Below are 23,707 nucleotides of genomic sequence, written 5' to 3' on the forward strand. Positions count from 1 at the left end.
CTCAAGAAAAATTAGCAGAAAGGTGAATAATTGATATGTTCAATAACTTTTTTAATTTTTTTTTTTCCCAGGGCAACATATTTTTCTTTTCCTTTTTTATTCGCTGAGCACTCTCGGTGATTCACTGATGTTTCACCATTGTGAACAAGTACTTGGGTATCTGTATGATGCTCCTACTGGATTTAGTCAGCAATATAGTGTGCTTGTTTGAGAGTGTGTGCCTTTTTGCTGTAAATAACAAAAACGATTGTGGGAAAATAATGGTACCACTGATAAATGAGTGACAGAAACCCAATAAAGTCTGCACTCTACTATTAGAAATGAATTCTTGCATCCTAATGCAGCTTCCCGAGGCTTTATGTGACTCTCCTACCTGGGTTTAGAATTGCTTTAATCTAAATGACAATTTTCTAGAACATCAAACAGAGGCATTAAGCAAACTTGGGATGCATGGTAAGACAAACTTCATATGAAGTTGATCTTTTTGGTGTTTTTTTTCCACACTGAGAGTGCAACTCATACTTTTTTGACTTTTCATTTAATTAGCATTTTGGATTCCTATGGAAACCAACATAACATCAGGAATCTTATTACAGATAGACCAACCAATGAATTTCAAAGTTTTAGGTTGCCTAACATCTCCCATTATAGTATTGTCTTAGTTAAATCATGTTTTAACTGGTTGTGCTAATGACTTTTTGTCCTGGATATCTGTCGTAAGCTGACTGTGTGTGAGAAAAGGAGTGAAAATGAGATAATTATTGGTTCGTTTAAGGAAGACGTCCTTCCCTGTTCTCTCCCCACTGTTAAATTCTTTCAGTAGCAAGGCTGAGAGACCCTGAGAGGCATTTCAGTATTTTTCAACAGGAAGTTTTTAGGGGGGGTGGGAAGGAACATCTTGGTTTCAGAAGGCTGTTAGCAGACTTTCGGAATATTGTTCAAATTTGGAAACAATATTAAGTTGCTGGGTGGAACAGAATTAAATGTTTAGGTCTATTAAAGGTGCAGAAGTTTAAAAATAGACACTTGTGCATTGCCAGTGTTCTATGATTACAGAGACTATGTTGTTCTTTCTAGGTAGATTTCAGTGCTATGCTAGTGGCAGAACAGTAATGCTGCTTTTAGTGTCAATATTTGGTACTTCAGATGGATTAAAACATTATTAGAGATTTATTTTTTCCTACTCCTTTTTGAAGCTAAGTCAAATGCATTTTCCCTCCTCTCCTCTGTCTTGTCTCCTTTTTATCAGCGCAGTTATTTTGATGGAATAGTGGAAGGAGCAATGCTGATTTGTATCTAGAGTTTTGATTTTGTTCATTTTTTTTAAACTGTATTAACAGTTTAACCTCTAAATGGAGAGAGATCAGGTTGTGTAGTAGCTTGTCTGGCTGTTTCAATTGTATTCCCTGTTTGGGGTGTCTCACAGATGATTCAAAATTACTTTGTAAACAATAACTGATTTTATTGTTTCTAGAAAGGCCATGCTCAGTAGGTGGTGTTTCAAATGGGAAAGGATTTGAAGGTCTTTGCTTATGCAAACTGTCCTTTGGCTTGCGCATTTGTTGTAAAAAATAAAACTTAAAAACAGTCAACATGTTTGACAGTTGCTTGATTATTTATATATTCACAGAATTGCTGAGACTGGAAGGAACCTCTGGAGGTGTACTCCAACTCCTTTGCTCAGAGCAACAGCAAGTTGCTCAGGACCATGTCCAGTTGAGTTTTGAGCACCTCCAAGGATGGAGACCTCTCTGGGTAACCTGCTCCGGTGTTCAGTCATCATCACAATAAAAAGGCTTTTCTTACGTTTAAATGAAATTTCTTGTATTTCAGTTTGTGCCCATTTCCTCTTGTCCTCTTACTGGGCACAACTGAGAAGAGTCAGACTCCATTGTCTTTATTTCCACTCACCAGGTATTTGTATGCGTGGATAATATCCTTTTCTTCTGTAGGCTAAACAGTCCCAGCTCTTTCAGCCTCTCCTCATATGAAAGATGCTCTAGCCCTCTAATTATCTCTCCAGCCTTTCCCTGGACCTTTTCCAGCAGGTCCATGTCTCTCTTGCAGAGCCCAGAACTGGAGCCAGAGCTCCAGATGTGTCTTACCAGATGGAGTAGAGAGGAAGGATCGCCTCTTTTGATGTGCTGGCAATGCTCTGCCTAATTCAGCCCAGAAAGCTGTTGGCCACCTTGGCCATGAGGGCACATTGCTGGCTTATGATCAGCTTGTCTACCATGGCCTTCCCTACAAAGCTGCTGTCCAGCTGGCTGTCCCCCAGCCTGCACTGGTGTCTGGTGTTACTCCTCCCAGGTGCAGGACTTTGTATTTCCCTTTGAAGTTCATGAAGTTCTCATTGGCCCATTTTTCCAGCCTGTTGAGGTCCTTCTGAGTGCCAGCACAGGCATCTGGTGTATCAGTTGCTCCTCTCAGTTTTGTATCATCTGCAAGCTTGCTGAGGGTGCACTCTGACCTCTCATTAGTGAAGGTACTCAACAGTATTGGCTCCAGTATTGGTGCCTGCAGTAGGCCACCAGTAACTGAACTGCACCTGGGCTTGATGCTGCCGATTGCAAGCTTCTGAGCCTGGAAGTTCAGCCACTCTTCAGTCCACCTTTCTGTCCACTTACCTAGCCCATATTTCACTGGGTTTGTCTATGGGGGTGTCATGGGAGACGGTGCTGAAAGCCTGCCTGAAGTCAAGGTAATTAAAATTCACTGCTCACCCATAATCCCTGAAGCTAGTAATTTTGTCAGGTTGATCAGGCATGATTTTCCTTTCATAAATCCATGCTGACTGCTTTTGATCATAGTCTTGTCCTTCATTTGTTTGGAAGTTTGAGACATCAAAAGTGTTAACTCAGTATAAAAGTAATCAAGGCTGGGCGAGAGAATTGGCATGACCCAGTTTTATACTGTTCTGGAGGGTTAGTATGCATTTGGGTAGCAGGTGTAAGTTAATTTTAAGTCTCTTATTTCGTTATTTGAAATGGAGAGCCATTTGTCTTCAGTTGGGATGTGCAAAGAAGATATCCTATAAAAATGTGAAGTTACTGAACTGCTTGGAATGAGTATGCTTGTGGAAAAGCAGAGGAGAAAATGTAGATGCTTTTTAAAATGTGATGTGTTTTATCTGGAATGTCAAATGCCACAAGGTTACCTTTTGGTAACTGCTCTCTAAAAAAAGGATTACTCAGCAAGGCAAGAGTCCCAAGTCAGGTCCTGGCTTCCGTTGGTCCAACTGAGTCAGTGGCTTACAAGGCAGTTAATTTTTGATAACAAGATCAAAAGACTTCCCCCCGCCCCCGAGACTGCCGTGCTGGTTTTCCCTTTTTACATTCCCATTTTAAATGAGTAACCTGGAAGTGGAGTGAGATACTTTCAGAAGAGTTTGGGGATACTTGGTCCAGCAAAATGGGCTGATAATCACCAACAGGGTTGTAAAGGGTTGTAAAGGCTTAAAGCTGCTTCATATTAGTTGTATGTTTGTTTTTTGTTTTTCTGTCTTTGGTTGGGTTTTTTATTTTGACATTCTTGCTTTTTATAGGTTGTGTCAAATTTTAAGCGGTTCTGTATATTTCCAACCTAAATATGAGAAGATTATAGCCTTACGTACTCATCTAGTCTCCTTTATTTGATTTCCCTTCCCTTTCCTTCCCTTTCTGTCATGTTATTGGAAGGAGCTAATGGTAAAAGGACACACTAGAGAAGATGTTTTGGGTTAGGCAGACCTGTTTTAGAGTCCCCAGTCAAGTCTAGATATCTGTAGCCTTTAAAATAAAAAATCATTGTTAACTATATATTAATATCTGTGCTTATACTTGTGTGGGTTTTTTTTCTTGCATTGAATGAAGATGCATTGAAATTCTGGTAGCACTAATATTTTCAAGTTAAAGCCAGTGTGATAAGGAAGTGCTAATTTAACAGGTATGTCTTAGATTTTTGCCCATGATTTTTGCCCTCCTTTGGGCAAGCTGCTTAATCTCGCTTGTATAAGATGCTGATGCTAGAGGGGCCTGTTTTGTTTGTCTTTCGAGCTGTGTAGTGCGGCTAGCTTTCTTTAACTGTGTGTACAACAACGGGATCCCTATGCCCTGTCTCCCCAGGGAGACATCAGAACTCAGGGCTGGTTTTTCCCTTGCAACCAAAGAACAAAATATAGACTAAGTTTAGTTCTAATGTTTAGATTTTTCTCATTAGCCTCAAAGAACAAAATATAGGCTAAGTTTAGTTCTAATATTTAGATTTTCTCATTAGCCTCATCTGTCAAATAGAACTAGTTTTATTTGTACATGTGTTATGTTACTTTGAGGTTGGATGCTTCTTGCTTCATTTACCAAAATGAATGGCATTAATTACTATAACATTTTTATATTGATAACAGTAGAACAGCCAGTGTGCTGTGCTTTGTGAGCTCCATTTGATGATAACTGGGGAAGCTTGTGTTTCAGAAAAGGCAGCTACTGATGTTCTATGAAGCTTTATGATTTTCCAATGTGAAATTTATTAACTGTAAACATGTAAATTGTTAAATGTAAACTTCATGTTCTCCATAAGGGCGCTCTTGTACTCTGCTGTGATTGAGCATAGAATGTAAATAAAATTTAAAAATGGAACGTGGCTCATAACCTGTTGGATAGAAGTGATATTAGTTTTAGGAATGGATCTAGCAATGTTTTCTTTACTGTCATGGCAGTACTTAGTTCACAATTTCTTTTTATCCTGTGAGGTAGAGACTCTTCACAGTTTTGGTTTCTGTGCGTGGCAGTCATCTAGCTGTAGGAGTGATAGCAGAGTAAGCCGATTAGCATGATTGATACTGCTTGTCAGGGGACTGGCATAATGGGCTACCATTGAGACTGCATTGTGAAACCACACACGGATGAGGTAATCTCATTAGATGATTAAAACCTTCATTGAGTCTACCAGATTGCAGAGCTTTCAGTTGTATTGCTGTTGGGAACTGATGCTAAATAAGTGTAGTGCTCTCCTTGGAGTGATGCTGAAATGGAGATCTTGCTGGATTTTTCTCCTGGATAAAAGTCGTAGCAGCTGGAGGCTGATGAAGGATGTTCCATGTTTCTGTGTTTAGAAGTAAGATTCTGGATGGTGGTGTCATTTTCTTTTAAAGTCAGTGTCAACCTTGTGCTAGCTTAGTTTTATCATACTTTGCTGTTCTTTGTGAAATTCTGTTGTTTTAGTGTTAAAAGGATATGTTTCTGCTTTGTGTAACTTGCTATGTCCCTACAGCAAAGGGGAATATCACAGTGCATATCACAGTTCTGTTTTTATAAAGTAACTGTGTTTTTTTTCTGAAGGTTGGCTTTGTCTTGACCTAGGATGAGGTGTAGTCTAAGTGGCACTCCTTATCCTCTTGTCTGCCCTGTTTACAAATAGTGTGGCAGGCAGCACATGCTCATACTAGAACCGGTGGTATACAGAAATCCTATCTGACTTGGTCGTATGCTACTTGTTTTAAGGAGCTCATTGAAAAACATTGGATTTCAAATGAGAAGTAGTATAGCTGACTAGTCATGTACTTGAGCTTTGTTTTCGTTAGCAAGCTAAAATGAAAAACAAATGTTTCTAATTCTGGGACTCCAGTGTTACAGTATTTATAATGCAAGGGTTACTAGAACAGAATTTTGGAAGGTCAAGACAACTACTCTGGGACTGGCAGTATAGTCAGATTTTTCTGTATTAAAGAATAGCCCAGTTAATCTGTTGTGGGACGGGGACACAAACAGAAGAAACACTTCTAACTTACGTGTTGTGAGCAGTTAGTCCATTTCTGTTGCTTGGAGAAAGTACTATATGACATTAATAAGCACATATGCACATCCAGTGAGACAAAAGCACAGATACTCTATTGTTTTGGCAAGGGAACCCCAGCAATGTAATATGTTCTGAACTCTGTTGTCAAATGTGATCTATTTATTCAGAAGTTCTGCAAGGAAGCAATCTTTTTCTAAGAGCTATTTAGGATCTTGTGTCAAAAAAATCAACCAAACAACAACAAAAAAATCAACCCCAAACCTACAACAACTACCTGTTCCAGCATGTGATGAAGGGGGGAAATATGCACACTGTGAGGAGAATGTTCTTTCATGTGTATTTGACAAAAAACAAAAATACAAACTTGCACAAGTTATTAACGTGTTATAGACAACAATATTCTGTGAAATGTGATCAGCAGGGCAAGTACACACCAAGTTTTCAGGTTTCATTTTCCTAGTTTAGTAAAAATGGCATAACTTGATGATAGGAGACATCTTGTGTGATAGATTTTAAAATTCAAGGTTGTATTGGATATCAGTGATACGCAACTAAGAGGCAGGCCAATAAGATTGAGATTCATCAAATACTAAATGCTTAAGAAAATAAGTGAACTGGCAAGCATTACAAATTTGTTAATTGCATTTTTTCCCCTATTAAACCATTCACAAAGCATTATTTTTGTGTAGTTAATATATCTTTCTGTATAGTAGACTGAAGTGAATTACTTGACTATTACAATATCTGTTATGTATAGGTATGGAGATGTTTTCCGTTTCAACTTTAACTTGCTCTCCAAGTGTGCTGGCTGAGATGAAGTATCTCAAGTTCTCTTATTCAGACACCTTGGTCAAGTCCTCATGTTGCTGGAGATGTTTGACGGTACTCAGTTAATGGCACTACTTTGGAGTTATTTTTTACTTTATGGGCAAAGCAACACCTTGGTACACAGCTGTATTTTGCCAGCAAAAGACCTGTTCCTCTGAATAGAATTTAAAATTATGGAGTATTTCCAGTGAAATGAGGCAAGTGTTTTGATTATGAAAATAGAAGCCTCCTTTGTTGGTATGACTGCAACCCAGCTTATTCTTTCCAGAGCATCTGCTGTGAATGGAGGAGAGCAAATCATAAATGAGAAATCTCACAAGGCCCTTTTCAAAGGGAATGAGTTACTGGCTTTACTTCTTCATGTGGTTTTCTTCTTTCTGCATGTTGGGTCCACTTAGAAAATGAGCTTGCAGGGATGATATCTCATCCCTGTTGGCTGTTGGAACAGATACGTGACTTCAGGTTCACCAAGACAGAGTGTCAGCTAGGGAGACTAATCCATGATTGTATTTGTTACTCTGCCTTTCTTATTTAAAAGTTGTAATGCTATTTCTGTTTACATAGGCTGGTTGTAACATCTGAAAAATTCATAATCTCTGCTGGTTCATATACACTTTCTTTCAACTCTGTGTCTGTAAACTGAGTGCCCTGGTAAACAACTGTAAATAACCTGTCTCAAAACACCTCTCCTTTGATTGAATAGGTGAAAAAAAAAAAAAAAATCTTTAATGCCAGTTTTTAAAGGAATGTTGGGTAGAATGAAGAACTGGGGTCAAGTACCTGAGCTGTTGCAAAAGAGAGGGGCGGTAAGGCTGAGCCCTTCTCATTAGAGACTAAGTGGGAGATCTAGACTATCCAGAAAGTATAGTTTGTCCTTATTCTTTGTTCATAAAGAAAACAAATAGTTTTCTCTCCCGAGTAAAATTTTGCTGATGGTGATTTGTGCTTTGAGTACTAATTTTCCTTTCACTGTAGGAAACCTATATCCAGTGTTTCTTTGTTTCTTTTGCCTTGAGTTAAGCATGCTGATTGAAACTGCTTGATGTATCTGTCTCTGTCTCTATATGACATGTTCAGGAGTTATTTTGCTGAGTATGAACAAACTCTTGAGCTTTTTTTTTTTTTTTTTTAAGAAACCTTCTACACTTCTTAAAATAGCATGTTCACAACATATTTTGCTCCACTGTTGTTCTGCGCTGTTTTCTTCCTTCCCACCCCCTGCTCCCTTTCCATAACAGCCCGGTGGGTGAACCCGAGCAGCAGCTTGTGTTCTACCTCTTCGCTGTTTCTTTTGTAATCTGTTTGTTGAGCTGCCTGGCCTGCCTCCAAAAGTGCATGAGCGTGTTTATACATCTAGCCTAACAATAGTATCATAACACCAATTTGTTTAACCTGGGCTGGAAATAACAATCTAAATATTGTGAATCAAAGAGAAAGCAGTCATTTGTATATGCTTCTCTACCCTGTCAGCTTATTTCTGTTGTGTCTAATAAAATCACTGAAACTTCTCTGACATTCTGTGGGAATTTTATCAATTCTATTGGTATGATGTGATACCTCTTTTAAATGCTCAGAGAAGTTCAGCTATAGCTTTCCCTCCAACCAGCATCACATGCTGTCATCACCTTGCTCAGGCAGAAGGTGTTTAATTTGTATGTCTAGTTCAAGCACACGTTATTGCAGAAAATCATCTATCCCTGCTGCTGTGGGGAGGGTGTTCATAGTATAGTGAACTATTAAACTGTTCGCCTCTGCTTTTATTGCAGTACTTGAGCGGAGTTCTGAGAGGTGGAAGGCACACAATTAATACTGGTTATGCTTATTTATTAGTCACAAAGTGACTAACAAATTGATTGATCAGCATACTTTGATTAAGGTGCCAAGACTTTGGTATATGTGCTCTTTATTGTTACTTTGATTCAGTGACTTTGATCACCAAAATAACTTTCCTCTGGATTGAAACAATTTGGATGGTGTCCATCAGTAGCTGATGTTGAATGGTCCTAGCAGTATTTAGACTCTCAACATGCCATGGGGCCTCATGTTTTAAAGTTTATAGTTTCGGGGGGGGGGGGGGGGGGGGAAGCAATGCACATTTTTGAACCAAAATGAAGTGATAATAAAATTTAAACACTCTTGCTTTATCATCCCATCCTCAAAATCTTCTGATCTTCACTACTCAGTGATATAATTTTGCTTTAGTAAAATCTGAGTTGACTTGCCCAATCTGCTGAAATATGTCTTATTTTCTCTGAAAATTTTTATAATGGAGAGTAAGAATGGACATTCCTGCCACTCTGGCATGTCAGCCTGTTATCAAAAGTGAGAATGTATTTGTTTCCATATCACTCAGTCTTTGGCCTCCCTGCCTATCAAGAAAAATGAGTGCTCTCAAATCATGTAGTAGCTTCAGTGAAGTGGCACCTGCCTGATAGGGAGCTGACTGCAGCAGTACAAATAATGCTAGTAGGTGTCTTGTCTTTGCAGTTGACAGTGACAGTGAAGATAAAATTATGCTACATCAGCGCTTTCTAAAATAATGGTTTGACATTGTTGTTATTGGTCTTACCAGTTTTTCTGTCATGATTCATGTTGTGAATAAGCTTCAGCTCTGCAGCTTTCTAGAAGGAAGAAGCTTGCAGCAGAGGGAAAACCAACATGTTCCAATGTAAAGGTCAGCTGAGTATTGCTTAGAGGAGCCATTTCATTTTTTTTTTCTGTATTTTTGTTAGCCTTCCAGGTCTGGGAGGGAGAGTAGATGATTGGCTGTGGAAGTAGGGAAGCCATCCACCTGGAGACCTCAATATGTGCCTTGCATCTGTTTAGCATTGAGGGTAAACGACAGCTTAGGAAACCTGTGTGAGACTTGATGTTGGATGTAAAAGTGTGCTCCTCTGCCAAATCTCACCTATTGGAAACAGAATGCCGTGGCCTCTCTTATGTCAGGACCGCTGGCAGTGCTGGTGAGCAGGAGGGAGGCATGTGCGGAGGACGTGGTGAGTGGCACCTGGCCTGGCTAGCAGCATCCCTTTCATCTTGCTGTACCCCACAGACAAGTGGATCCTTGTCACACAACCTAATACAGGTGGCACCAGAATTCCCTAGGGGAGGAAAGACTTTGGATGCCACTGTAAGTGGTGAGGAAATTGAGAAGCTTCCTTTCCTTGCTTGAAGTTTGATATGTTGTTATAGTGGCATATTTTTTTTTATATATCTGTATTTAAAAATCAAATTAAATCAGTTGTGTATCTTACCAAATTCATATAAATGGTGTTGCGATATATACTTTTAAGAGTTGGAAAATTTTGTACAAGATATTAAATCTTGTTTCTGATTTCATGCCTCTTGTTGTTGCCCCAAAGCTCTTCCCATTTTAAAGATTAAAAAATAGTCATCTTTAGAAATAGAATACCTTTTTCAGTATCATTATGATACAGATATTGAAAAATAATCAGTATTATAGCAAATCTGGTAGTCATCATTACTCATAAACAGCTCCAGAATGAAAAGGGTTAAGTTCAGGCAAAGTACCTGCTGAGGTAGGTTGTTTTGTCCATTTGAGGTTACTAGCTATTAAAAATATTTTCAAACTGGTACATGTGTACCTTATAATTCTGTTAGATGACAAACAAAATGTAGAAAAACATGTTTTCCCCTTTCCACAGTTACATTGTTCCTGAAGTGCTGGCAGTAGTAAGAGCTTCCAGTCAGTAAACAAAGTAGATGCCATTTATTTATTGGCTCTCTATACATCTAAAGTAACAAGGCATCTAGTTTTAGAGTTCCTTTGCTGCCTGTAAGTTAAAAATTAAACATTTTTATAGTAAGTGAAACTAGTTATGAAACTCACAAAAGGTATAAAAAGCAGTTGGATAATGCAGTGCTTGCTTTTCATGTCAAAGAGCAAAGCTTAAAAATGTGAAGTACTTTGCAAGCCAGGTAAGGTAAAGGGACTGTAACACTTGAATCTGCTCAAAACTACAAAATAAACTATAAAAATCTGATGGGGTTTAAGTTCTTGTAGCAGTGTTGGTGGTTTAATGATAGATTTTTTGTTTGTTTGTTTGATCTATTTCTAACATTTTTCTCTATTCCATGATGTGATCTGATACAAATGAAGAAATGAACAATCTCACTGTACTGAGCAAACAGCAGACTAATTGTTCACTTTTTATCTAGTGCACAGAGGAGGAGGGGAATAGTTTGTGATGAGATCAGAAATTCTAGGCAATTTTTATTTTCCATGATTCTCTTAGTTACTCATCAGAAGGATACTGTTATTGAAAAGAACAACAACAACAACCATCTCCAAAAGGATAAATGCTTATAAGAAGAAATCCTTCTTAACACTAAAAGGTGGAGATGAATGGTGGTATTTAAAATGTCTCAAGTTTCTGGGCATTTCCTAGATTACAAAGGTGATCTTAAAGGGCCTTTTGTCTCATCTTGTTCTTTTCCAAAGAAATGCCTGGCATGAGAATTGCATTTTCAGTGCATTTAATGTTGAAATGATGCCATTTAAATTATTTATCCTTAGATGACACCAAAGAAGTTTGTATTCATCATCTGTCCAGATGCACGAAGTATGACTTCTCTTATCATGCTTAGATGAAGCCTTAGATGTGGGATGCTTTTAACTGAGCTAAATGTGAAACACTGGCCATTTGGTAAACTAAATGCCCTTTGTCTGTTAGGTGGTGAGATGTAGGGAGCTGTTCAGCTGGGAGCTGCAGCACAGCTGTGGTAGCTGGCCTTAGAAATTAGGGCTGAGAAACAAGTTCCTTCTTTCATGATACAGCTATATAAAGATATTCTTATTTTTCTGTGTTTACTTACCTTCTGTCATATGATACTTAGAGCAAAGAGTTTTAGTCAAAATGAGGAGCTGTGAAGTACGATTTCTCCCAGCAATTGTTGAAGGAAATGCCTCATTTTTAGAGAAAACAACATAAAGCTTCCTACCTTTTCACTTAAACTAAGCATACAAACTTAATTCAAGGTGAGTCTGGGAAGAAGCATGATTATATCTGCCACATTCTAGTTATTTTATCTCCCCCCCCCCCCCAATATGCTAACTCTTTAATTATTTTTTTTTTAAATGAAAGCTTCCTGGACCCTGGGGGTTGGCCATTCATTGTAGGCCATTGTGTGAATGCTAACTACTTAAAAATAGTCATGGAGCCAACCTTGCTTCCTCTCAGGGTTTATCAGTTGGAAGCATCTTCTTTTTATCCTATGTGTAAGCAAAGACCTCTCTGGATTGATGATTTGATCTGTATAATGGAAAATCTAGGCAGGATATCCTTTCTCTGTTATTCCTTGGTGTGATGGCATCAGGTTGTGTCTTAAAATGGGGGAAGGGAAAAGGAGGATCCTATTAGCAGACAAAGTGGTTTCAAGGGACTCTTAAACTGCGGGCTTGCAGAGAACCTCGTGTTTATGCTTTGCGTTGAACCATTTGTGCTTCAAGCTACTATTACAATGTGTCAGTGGTGGCTTCTGCTATGCTCAAAAGCTTGCTCGTGGGCAATATGGACATCTTATATTTGGAAGTTGTTGTGGATACTCTGCTGAAATGTATCATGAGGGGCTTCTCTGTAGTTATTTTGAGCACTTGGAGACCTTAATGAAATACTGCATTGACAAGCTAGATCCAGTCTTATCCCGCAGAGGTGCACTGCCTGAGCTTCCCCTGCCAAGAAAAGGATAGTTCTAGTGTAATTCCATTATTAAAATGCCTCTAAAACCAAGCAGCACCTACGTGCAATAGAGGTACAGTGAATGCTTGATAAACTGTGTGCATGGGGTAGCAAATGTACTCAGAATTATGTTGGAACATTATTGTGATCGTGCATTTCAGCATGCTTGTAACCATTCCACTGTAATACTCCTAGCCTGAAATTCCGCTTGGCGTTTACAAGGCAGAAGATGTTACCAGCTCTTGTGATTGCTGAAGAACCTTTGATTTAGTCATCTTGTGTTCAGGACAAGGAGTCTGTGTAAAAATAACACTGACTCTTTATCCCCCCCCATTCCCTTCTCCAGAAAACACAGTATAGCTCTTACACAAGAGGTGAGTCCCTCTCTGAGTTAGTTCATTCTGCTCTTACCATTGTGACCCATATGTGTTGTGGTGTAACCGCGAAGGAGGAACCTGAGGGCTTTGGGGAGGGATGGCAGAGACAGGACGTGATTGTGGGTTTGCAAAATAATAATCAGCTGGTACTTGGGGTGCAAGACAAAAAACATTAAAACTAATAAAAAGAAATGCTTTAATTGCCTGTCTGGACTTTGGAATCTGTAACCCTGAAGTCTTCATGCCAAGATGTTAGTACAATTTAAAGCACATGAATTTTTTACTGGTAAGGAAGATATCTATGGGGTCATTGCTTGGGCTTTTACGTGAGGAGAAGATAAAGATCTTTCCTTCTACATCACAAAGTACATGTCAGCTACTTAGAATTAGCAAAGGTCCTTTTCATATTAGCAAATTGTTCTGTGACTTTATCACAACATTTTTTTTTTTTTTTTGTAGCTTTAACTGCAGTGTTTAAATGGACTGCTGGTTAAGTTTCTTACCAGAGTGTCGTATTACTCTATGGGACATATAGTTATTCCTACTACTGATCTAAAAACTCAGATAGATAAATAAAAATACTGGGGGAAAAAAAAAAAGACATAGTGCTGTAAGGAACTTCTGCTATTGTTTACACTGTTGGAAATTCAAGTTCATTGTACATAATAGCCTAATGACTGTGACTTAAATGCAGAATCTCAACATAAGCAAGAATTTGTACCTCTGTGCTCTTAATAGTGTGTTTCACAGATTTTAGCCTTGTTCAACCTAGGATCTCTAACAAATGTTGTCTATGTAGATAATGTGTTTTAAGCAACTGTTGAAAAACCAAAACAAGGGAAGTTTTTCAAATCTTAAGCCCACCCCTCACGTATTAAATCATTCGAAATCTTACAATTGCTGTTATTTTCAGTCCATTGTGTCTGCTTCCTGTTGGTCAAAGGTTATGAGGATAGGGTGGTGTAGAGTGAGGTGGGAAGCTGGCAGGAAAAAGAAAGCTTTGCTTATTTTGGGGTAGACACAACTACAGAAATGGCCAGGACATTGCTTAAATTTTCTGAAGACTTGAAGAGGTAAACTAGAAAAAAACCTGTTCTTGATGTTGTTTACTGTTCTGCTTTGTAATTTAGGTATATGGAGAATGAACTGGAGTAAGTAAACAGGGGCTTCCTTAAAGAATGTTATCTTTTTGCTTGAAAAATGTGTTTTATTCAAAAAGAGGTGTAGCTTTTGTTTTGATTTACGAGTTGATTCGGTAAATTTTGTTTCTGAAGCCTGAGCCTAAAACTCTACCTGTTTGTTCACTTGTATCACTAACTCAAAAAAAAAAAGAAAAAAAAGAAAAAAAAAAGATTTATGCCACAAAATGCAAGTAGAAGCTCTGTGATATATCGCTTCAGTATGTTACAGGCACACGTGGGCATGTGTAGGTGTGTTAATACAGCCCTCTAAAACACTTGGTTTATCTTAATATTTGTATTGTTATTCAAGAACCATCTGTAATTTCTTGGCTGTTAAAACACTAGTGTGAGTACTTCAGTTTTGTCAACAGGTTGCCTTGCAGTGAGTTGCCGTGAGCAGACGCTGGCTGACCAGGGCTTGGTCCTGGTGCTAAGGTTCCTCCGGTGGGGCAGCGCAGCCTTTTGTGGTGAGCAATTGCAGCAAAGCCGTTCGAAGGATTTGCTTTCAGAATGAATCTTGATTCAGAAGGTTGCGCTGGGGTGGGGAGAGAAAAGATAAATGAATTGGTTGTGGTGGTTAAATTCTACAAAGCTGTTGATCCTAATAATATATGGCATGAGGGTACTGTCACACTCCAGGAAACAGTAGAAAACTTTGTGAGTTGATGAGAGCGAGAGGAGCATTTTATAAGCTAATCAAAATAATTATACCAAAGCATCTTAATTTTCAAGTGTGCTGGTATGTAGTTAAATTTGCTATTGGTATGTGACATAGCTGGTTTTTAAATTTCTTAACCATTTTGTTACTACCAGTGAGTTATTTGAATCTAAAATTTATTGTTTGCAGTGTTGGGAAAACAGTATTTTTGTTCTAATAGAAACTCAGTTTAATTAGCATAGTAAAAGCAGTTTGTATATCATAATGTCTTGCAAAGAATTTTGACTTTGTGCTTGTTTATTTTGAAATGAATTTTTTTCTGGAGTTCTTTAGGTCAGGTCTATTCAGAAAAAACTCTGCTGAGCCTAGCTGGTAGATATTCTGTCATGTAAAGTGAGAACGTATATATCAGACACAATGCTGACTTTTACTTTACCTTAGCTTTTACTTTTCTTAGCAGCTCTTCCTGCCATATCTGCACACTTGGTTCATGCTCATTGTAGATCTGATGATTTGTAATGGAAAAGCTAATAATTTTGGTCCTAAAATGTAAACACTGAGCATGCCCTTCCTAATTCTTTCCCTTTCCTAGAATAAGGAATCCCTTGCAATGCCTCACAGTATTTAAAAAGTACTGTGTTGATTCTCCCTGTAATACTTTGGCAGAACAATAGATTTCCTTTAGCTTTCCTTTTACTGTGCCTGAGTGAAGTGGCTTGAGTAAGTATCAGTCCTTTCGTTGCTGTAGTAGTAGGTGACTCATTTACAAAAGAGACTCCTGCTTTGGTCTGCAGATACTTGATTTGCAAAAATGTCAGCTAGTGTACAGCCTTGGTCTCACAAGGAACAGGTAAGGATAGAGTGTCAACATGTCCTAAGTTTAATTTGTAGGCATTATTTAAAACATTGTCTGGAACTTCCTTTGGAGACTTTTCCATGTGTCTTAATGGATGTGTAGGAGCTTCTTCCGTTACGTGTACAACTAGTAGATTAAGCCAGGCTAGTTAGTTGGGAGGCAATTTGTAGAAATTATGGGGTATCTTTGCACCGTCCTCCTTAATTCATTGCTAAATCCCCCTTAATTCATCATTCCCTATTGAAGTTGGAGAAACTGCTGCTTCTGTAGTTCAAATCCCCTTTCTTTTATGGGGAGTACAAAATACTGTATTTAAATTTATTTAAGCCTATGTACTGTATTTAAGCCTATGAATATTTTGTTGAAGAGATGATGTGCAGAACGCCTGGCCTCTGTCATATGTAGAAATCTCTATTTTGTATGCAGCATGAGCATGCTTGAGTGATCCAAACATGCAGTGAAGCATGTATTGTATGTTTGTTGAAACTGCAGTGCCCTTTAAAATATCCAAAACAGTGTCAGGAATTGCATCTTTTTACATAGTTCTAGTGTCTTGCTTTTCCTTGTATATAAGCCTTTCACAGATGATGAAGACAGATATGTACAAAGGCAAGTAAGAAGAAAAAAAAAAAAGAAAACTATGAATCTTGTACAGAATATTACAAAAAGCACTGGGCTTGTGATCTGGAAGAATAGGGATTTTTCACACCTTGTTACAAACACCACTTCAAAATTACTGTCCTCCTAGGAAACGAGAAGTGAATAGACAAAAATATATGGTGAAATATTTCATCCCTGGCCATTAGTGGGAAAGCAGCTGTTGATATCAATGGAGTGTAGGCTTGACCTTTCGGCTTTGGATTTATTGTCTTTGTAAATCCTAACTTTTTTATTTTTCTGTGCATTGCTCTTATGCAACTTGTCACAACATACACCCATGAGCTCGTGATAGTGGAACCCGAGTCAAACAGCATGGCTGGTGTCTTTTCTGGCTTGTCTTGTTTAGGGGGTCTTGTCAGCACTGTAGTAATCCTTGTGATAAGTAATGTTCAGACACTTTAAAAAAAAAAACAAAAACGGGGGGGCAGAACCTACCCTGAATGTTTTGCTTTCTTAGATTAAGACTTGTGGGGGGAAGTGACTTCTAATTAAGAGCTGATGAAAAGACTGAAGCAACTTTAAAAAAAAACAAAAAACCAACAAACAAACCTTTGTCAGACTAATACACAAAACCATTACTTTTTAAATAAATCCATCTGATGCAAAGCCAAATTGTAATTTGGTTGGGTGATTTTAAGTACTATCGAAGAGGCTGATCTTTAAGAGGAATCTGAAGGAAGGAGATGTAATGCCCTTGCTTATTGATTTGGGGAGCCTTCAGAAGTTGAAGAAAGATGAGAGATGCGGGAGGGAAGGAAAAATTAACCAAATCTGGTATCGGTGGTAGAGCGAAGCGATAGGAGGTGACTTGCAAGAGGGAGGGATTCAAGCAAGTGCATTGACTTTCCTAAGAAGATAAAGCCTAAAAATAGGAAAAGAGGCTCAAAACTGCAATAAAGCAAGTCAATAAATGGAGAACTTTAAAACAGAAGATGATGTGATCAGAAAGAGAGAAGGGAGATTGTCCTGGCAGTGCTATTTTTAATAGGATGGATATGGGAAAGACTAGAGAGGGAGATGATCAGAACATGCTTGTGATCAGAGAGGAAAAGACCAAATTTTGGAAACGTTCTGAGAAACAGGGCAGCAAAGCAAAGACCATGTAGATGTATGGGTAAGGGACCTGCAACAGATATACTTCTCCTTATGCCATGACAAGTGTTATGTTTTCATTGCTGACAAAGCAGTGAGAGGAGATGGCAAAGCTACTATCTGTGATAGGGAACATGTTGCTGGCAACACTGTTAGAGGGTTATGTCTTAGCCACACAGGGTGGGTGGCGTGAATGAGAACAACTCTAAGTGAAAAGGTAAGTTTGCAAGTGATCAGAAACAACAGAATACTTATAGGCACAAGAAGTGGATAAGATGATGTAAGAAGACAGATGGATGACATGGTCACTTGTCCAAGCTTGGAGACAGTGAAATGAGGGCTCAGGTCTTGGCTCTGCAGCAGATCTGCTTTATTGCTCTATATACCTCTCTGAATCTGTTCTCTGTTGGTGAAGAGATGATGATAATTGCAGGAGTATGGTGGAGAGAAATTTGTGCTTGCCATTAGAAAATTTCTGATATACTACAGAAAAGTAAGTATTTATTGAAATGACTGATGCTACCAGTCATAATAAGGATCAGTTTAATGTGAATACTTGATACAGACCTGGCTGCACAATTACACTGGGAATAGGCATAAGGCTTTAAGAAAAAAAAAAAAAAAAAAAAAAAGGAAAAAAAAGGAAGAATCCCCATGCAAAACGGAAAGGACTATGAAAATATTCAGTTAGTTTTAGATTCACAAAACAAAGCAGCAGTTAGTGCTACATTGTCTGAATTGTATTTTGCGCCTTTTTTGACGCTTTAATTAGTGGTGTAACGCTGGGAGACTAACTCACATGCTGAAATGTCAGTTATGAAACAGTCCTCACAGTAAATCTTTGTGGAAGTATTGTTCTGCTGTATTTTCAGTGTTTTCTTTTGTTTATTTAACAAGCTAAAGTTAGAATCGACAGCACAAGACTAGAAAATGGTGACAATAGTTTGAAAACAGGAAATTTTGGCCTTGTGTGTATTCGGAACAGATGATCAGGATGATGGCCAGGAGAGTGGAAACTTCCACTGAGACTGTTTTTTCCTTATTTTGCTCAGTGAGAAAAGATGGTGCTTCCTGGAAAACAAGTCTTTAGTATTTAAAGAAAGTTGTAATGTATTCAGTATTTTCCTCATATCACACTTGTTTGTTTTGCAACGATCTGTTTACACTTTTTAGTATTTAATGCTACTAAAAGTAGAATGTTTGGACTAATGTCAAGTCTTGGAAATACAGTTTCTGCTGCTAGAGTTAAGATACTAAACATGCTTTTCTGTGCTCAATTTAGTTGTTCTGTCTTATGTTTCAAAAAAACCCAACACCCAAAGAAGAAGAAAGGGCATCATTTTTAGGGAAGAGGATGGCAGCTGCCAGTAGGTGTTATGACAGTGGTTTTCAGAAGTAGCTAGTAATTACATATTCTTCAGTTCTGGTCCTCGTGATATGGCCTTTTTCTAAAAAAAAAAATTAAAAATCAAAACCTTTTAAAAGATTTCTAGAAAATGCTTTCTAAAAAACACCCTTTAATTTATTTCCATGTAAAAATATGTGTTAATTTCTGAGGGAAAATGTCAGCTGAAATTTTGAAATTTCACCATGTTGGAGTTAGTTCTGCAAGCTGGAAGAGTAGCGAATGGAAAAAGTAAAGTTCTGTACTTGAAGTATCGTTACCTAATGTGACCTCTTTTGGCTACTTCCCGGCAGTCCTCCCAAATACGTGCCTTGTGGGTTGAAGCTCATCAGTGACAGTTGTCACTGGTCTATGCCTACCACAAACGGGTTTTAAAAAGAAGCATAGTGTGAAGGAACACTTATTTTTATTTCATTTGAGCCTCTAATGGGATGAAGACTACAGGTCTAACGCATGAGTCAGTGAAGCTGTGCCAGAGGTGTGTTTGTCTCCTCTGATGAACAGAATACCTGGACACTAGAAGTGTGGAGGCAAAAAGGAGAAGAAATACTCAACTTCTGTTTGTGATCCTTCTTCCTGTTGTTTGTCAAAGACATGTAGCAATTTCACTATTGTTTAACTTTTGCACTGGAAAAAATGTAAAGGGAGAGGGATAGATTAAGTAGATGGGAGCAAAAAGCTTAAAGAAAATTACATCTTGATCCCATCGGACAAGTGAAAAGATGTCAACAGTAGGTTCAGGACTTAAACAGTAGGTTCAGGACTTAAACAGTAGGTTCAGGACTTAAACAGTAGGTTCAGGACTTAAACAGTAGGTTCAGGACTTAAACAGTAGGTTCAGGACTTAAACAGTAGGTTCAGGACTTAAACAAATGTCCAGGAAAACATTCTGAAGTGACCTTGGGCTTTCTTTCTGTCATCCCCATGCCCCCCCCCCCTTCTGGTTCATGCTCTGCATGTCTTATACTTACTTTCTAAGTTCTTTTGGAGCAAGGAAATGTTTTGTTGTGTGTTTGTAAAACATCAAGTGTTCTTTTGGATCCTTCCCTGTGCCCCTGTATAAGTTGCTTCTTTCTTCCAAGTCTTAGCTGACTCCTCTGGGAAAGGAGGATGCCAAATACTGCCCTTTTAAAGTACTCTCTGTGGAGCATGGAGGTGAAAAATGTCTGCACACTTGAGAGATGAGAAGGAAGGTCTGATATTTGTAATTTTATTCCTGGGTCTACTGGTCATACATGGGGGAAAGATTTATTAGCGGTATTGTCGGAGCAGGATGTAAGTGATACCCTCTTTGGCTTAGCCAGTGCTCAACAGTTTTGGAGTTGGTTTTTTGGGGTTTTTTTTGGTTTTTTTTCACTGGATGCTACCCAAGAGAAAAAAGGTGGTAAATGTGCTAGAATAGGAAAATCAGATTTAAATGATATGAGGATTATGGGTAATAATACTTAGCAAACCAAAGAAGGAGAATTGACCAGTTTATTGGTAAGCAGTTACCTGACCACACGAGAGCAAATGCTGTAAAAAAGTTGACCAGAAAAAGTTGTCTTTGATTTAACATTTCAAAGCTTTTATTTAAACATTTCATGTAATTATTTTGGCCTCTTGAGCAACAGCTTGACAGGATTCAAATGGAAGGTTAAAGTCTTTTTAAAACATAAACTTAATTTATCTACGCTTTCCTGCCCCTTCTTCCTTTCTCTCTCCATTTACACATACATCCCCTATTTCCTACATCTTTGAACTACAGCCAGCAGCTGAATGAGGTACATCTTGAATATGTATGATGGGGCAGGAATCCATAAATGTAAAGATTAATGGAGGTACAGCTACAACTTCAACAGATATACCTCTTGTAAGGAGATTACAGGAGTAAATCCTGTGTACTGCATACAGGTTTACGTACAGTCTTTCAAAAAAAAACCCCAAACAACCCCCAAGAATGCTAAGTGATGCTTTCTCCCAATTTCTTAGCTGATTCACTCCCTTTTAAATCAGCAGTTTGCATATATGTGAGTAGAAAAACTAATCATAGGAATTTCTTGTTTTTGCTTTGTAACCTACTCAAAATGCTGTCTGAAAAATACAGAATTCTACTATTCCTTTGATCACTTAATGCTCTGTGGGTGAGCAGCTTGTCACATTTTAGACTACCTCAAAAACAAGCAAACAAGCTTGTTTCTATAGTTATGATGGTCTCATGATACGATGGTCTCATGATACAAACAGGACAATGTTTGGCAAGAACGGTGATGTCCTATGTTAGGCCAGCTGATACGCTTTGCAGCTCAAAGGAGAAAACAAGCTGAGAGGCACACAAGGCCTTTCTTAGTCTGAAACAAAAGCAGCAAACCTCGTTAAACCTTGTTTTGTAATAATTTACAAAGCCTACACAGGCTTTTGGTGAACTTGAGTCCCATGACATTTGCCATGCTACACTTTTAAAAGGAACAATTTTATTTCTGAATTAGGTATTTGATCTGCATGCAGTGTTTTGTAACTAGGTGTTAGTATATTTATAAAAAATATTTTTAAAACCCTATTTATATTAATAACACACTTTATATATATGAGAAAATATTTCATTTTAAAAACCCCACCTTTTCTCCATTTGCTCAAATATCTGTCCAGAATGAAATGATATTGTTATTGGGACAAAATGTTTAAATCCCATACTGGCTATTTTTTTTATTTCTCAAACTTAATGCAGTTGACTTTTTTAGTACAGAAACCAGTGTTTGATAATGTATGGCTGATAACATCAGTAACGTGACAGATAATTAGTACCTGTAATTTTCTTCTGACAAACCAGTTGCATCTTTTTTGGTGATTATGAGAAATAGTCTGTAACATGCTCTGTAAAAGAAAATGCAAAACTTTCAAGCAAGAATGCCCAAAGGGGGGGGGGGGGGGAATTGTATTTGTGTAACTACGTATTTGCACATGTGTATGCTCTCTTTTAGAGATTTCTTTTTGGAAAGCCATTACTGAAGAAGCTCTCTTCCTTACACATACAGCACAGTATTCTGTACTTCAGCGAGGCAGTATACAGCTTTCGTTACAACGACAAATACTGAAACGTTAAAAATAGATCAAGCTTTAAGAATCCCAGATATTTTCAAATAACAAAGAGTGATTTATGTGGGCTCATTTTGCACTTTGACAAAATATAGAGGCGCTTTTGTACTATGATTAGCAAGGGTGCTGATGTCAGTTCGCTTGTCTAGCTTTAAGCTTTATTCTGCTGCTAAATTGTGCTTTGTACTGTAATCCAGAGGACCTTTGTATCTGCCTTGTTAGTGTGTAGTTTATGGAATTGCTTTTGTTTTTGAATATAATCTGTGCCAGTTTCAGTGAGTGTGACTCATTATATGACTGAAATAAATGTTCACATATGCACTATGTGAAAACTCTTCAAAAATAGTAGCAGGTGCTGGTAGGCTAAATTCAATGTTTTAAGTACTTTACAGTTGCTATTTTGTAGCCTGAAGGGCTGAAAGTGAATTCTGTTTAGCTGGTTGATTTTCTGAATTTTTAAGTCCTATTTACTCATTAATGCTCAACAGAGACTGTCAGGATTGCTAAGAATCTTTCACTCCGTAACACAGTACTGGAAATAAACTTCTAGAAGAAGCATGCTTGGTTGATACAGAGTTGATTTTTTTTTTTTTTTTTGTTACACAAATCGTGAGACAAAATGCTTTGTGCTTCTCAATTTCTCTTGTCCCTCTCCTATCTCTAATCTCTTTCTTCCTGACTTAAGTTTTGAAAATGTCATTTGAATGACTGAAGGCTGAGGTTAAAGATAAAGCTAGTTTCTGAAGCAACAGAGTTGTGCAGTTTGGTTTGTAACAGTTATCTGTGGTCAACCTTGTCTGGAGAGAGAGGCTCTGATACTGAAGTTTCCTGTTATCCCAGCATCTAAGTTGTCACTTGATTTGGCAACAGGAAACAAAACAAACTTTGCCAGTGTTTTTGGGTGCTGTTAAACAGTGCTTATCAGCAGTGCTACTAGAAGATGCTCACATCTGAAATCTAAATTGAAGGGGTTTCATCTGTTACATCGTCTACTTCTGTGTTTTGCTGTTCACCCAGTTAAACTTACTGCTGCCATGGACATAGTTGCTGGAGACCTTGACTTGATTCACACAGTTCGGCATTTAAAGGCAGATGCTGTATTCACAACTACAATAAATATACTTGTTTTATAAAGTATAAAAGTTATCTTAAAATCAAATAACTTGGTAGTTGGAGAATGGATCACAAGCCTTAATTAAGCTGTCTGGCATTTTTCCCTTTCTCCTGTTTTCTGTATTATCTTTTCATAATAGCTTCCTAAGCTTGATACCAAAAAAAGGCATGCCCACTTGACAATGAGGGTTTTGTGAGTCTGTAGTGCAAAGCTGACGGCACTAGTTCAGAGCTGGAAGATGGCAGTGCAGTTCTCGCTCTGTGTCCTTTATGTCCTCCCACCACTAGTTTGTTTGAAGGTAACGGCTAGGTAAAAATGAAATGGAAACATTCTTGTGCCTCAACAGAATGCGTCTGAATCTTTTCCTACTACCTAGTAAGAAACTCTTTGTTTTCAAAGCTACATCCCAGTGTGTAAAGGACATCACGTGTCTTGACCTATTCTGGGACCATCCTAGCTTATGTCATTCCTTTCCTTGATTAGCATGCAGCCAGGGCTGGCCAAAAGAAGAACGCACTCACCTGTTTTATTTTTTCCACTTCTTCTGTTGGTTTTTTGTCCTTCCAAAGGACTTGCTGGTGACCTTGTTTGAATATCCTAAATAAGTTTTAAATGGTGTGCCTTGGGGCGTGGTGTGAGTCTGCGGTGTAACACGCAGTGGCCTGGCTGCTGCATTAATTTGCCTTGGTCTCCAACTTTGCTGAAAAGCATAAAAACAAATGAACAAACCAGTGATGGCTCCCCACTGTGTCCAGGCTCTACTTTGATTTCTAACTGTGAATGCAGTGCAGTTCTTCTAGTGTGCAATGGCAGTACGTCTAGTTTCTTCTACTGTGCCCGTTATCCTGGCATTTGTGCATATAAGGAAGCTTATAGCATAGAATGCTGTATTGCTGGTAGAGCTGAGGAACCAAAATCCGCTAAGTGGGGCAGTAAAGATGCTGTTGGTAACGCTGGGACAGTTGGTTTCTTGGTTTGAGTTAGCGTCTT

General features: G+C 38.2%; 1 protein-coding gene across 9 annotated transcripts in view; it reads left to right on the forward strand.

Annotated features, from left to right (window-relative positions):
• The window catches only part of GAB1 (GRB2 associated binding protein 1), a 102,815-nt gene that overhangs the window by 34,548 nt on the left and 44,560 nt on the right, over positions 1–23,707 (forward strand). Inside the window, exon 1 of one of the 9 annotated variants that reach the window (XM_052816316.1) lies at positions 4,999–5,091. The exons of 7 other annotated variants lie outside the window; for them this stretch is intronic. In XM_052816316.1, coding sequence (XP_052672276.1) covers positions 5,074–5,091 — 18 coding nt within the window. In that variant the 5' untranslated portion in view covers positions 4,999–5,073. Of the gene's footprint in view, positions 1–4,998; positions 5,092–13,650; positions 13,750–23,707 lie in introns of those variants that run through there. One more of the 9 variants, XM_052816355.1, reaches the window with a different exon arrangement.

Source organism: Harpia harpyja, chromosome 2 (genome assembly GCF_026419915.1).
Source record: "Harpia harpyja isolate bHarHar1 chromosome 2, bHarHar1 primary haplotype, whole genome shotgun sequence".
In the NCBI taxonomy this organism is placed as follows: Eukaryota; Metazoa; Chordata; class Aves; order Accipitriformes; family Accipitridae; genus Harpia; species Harpia harpyja.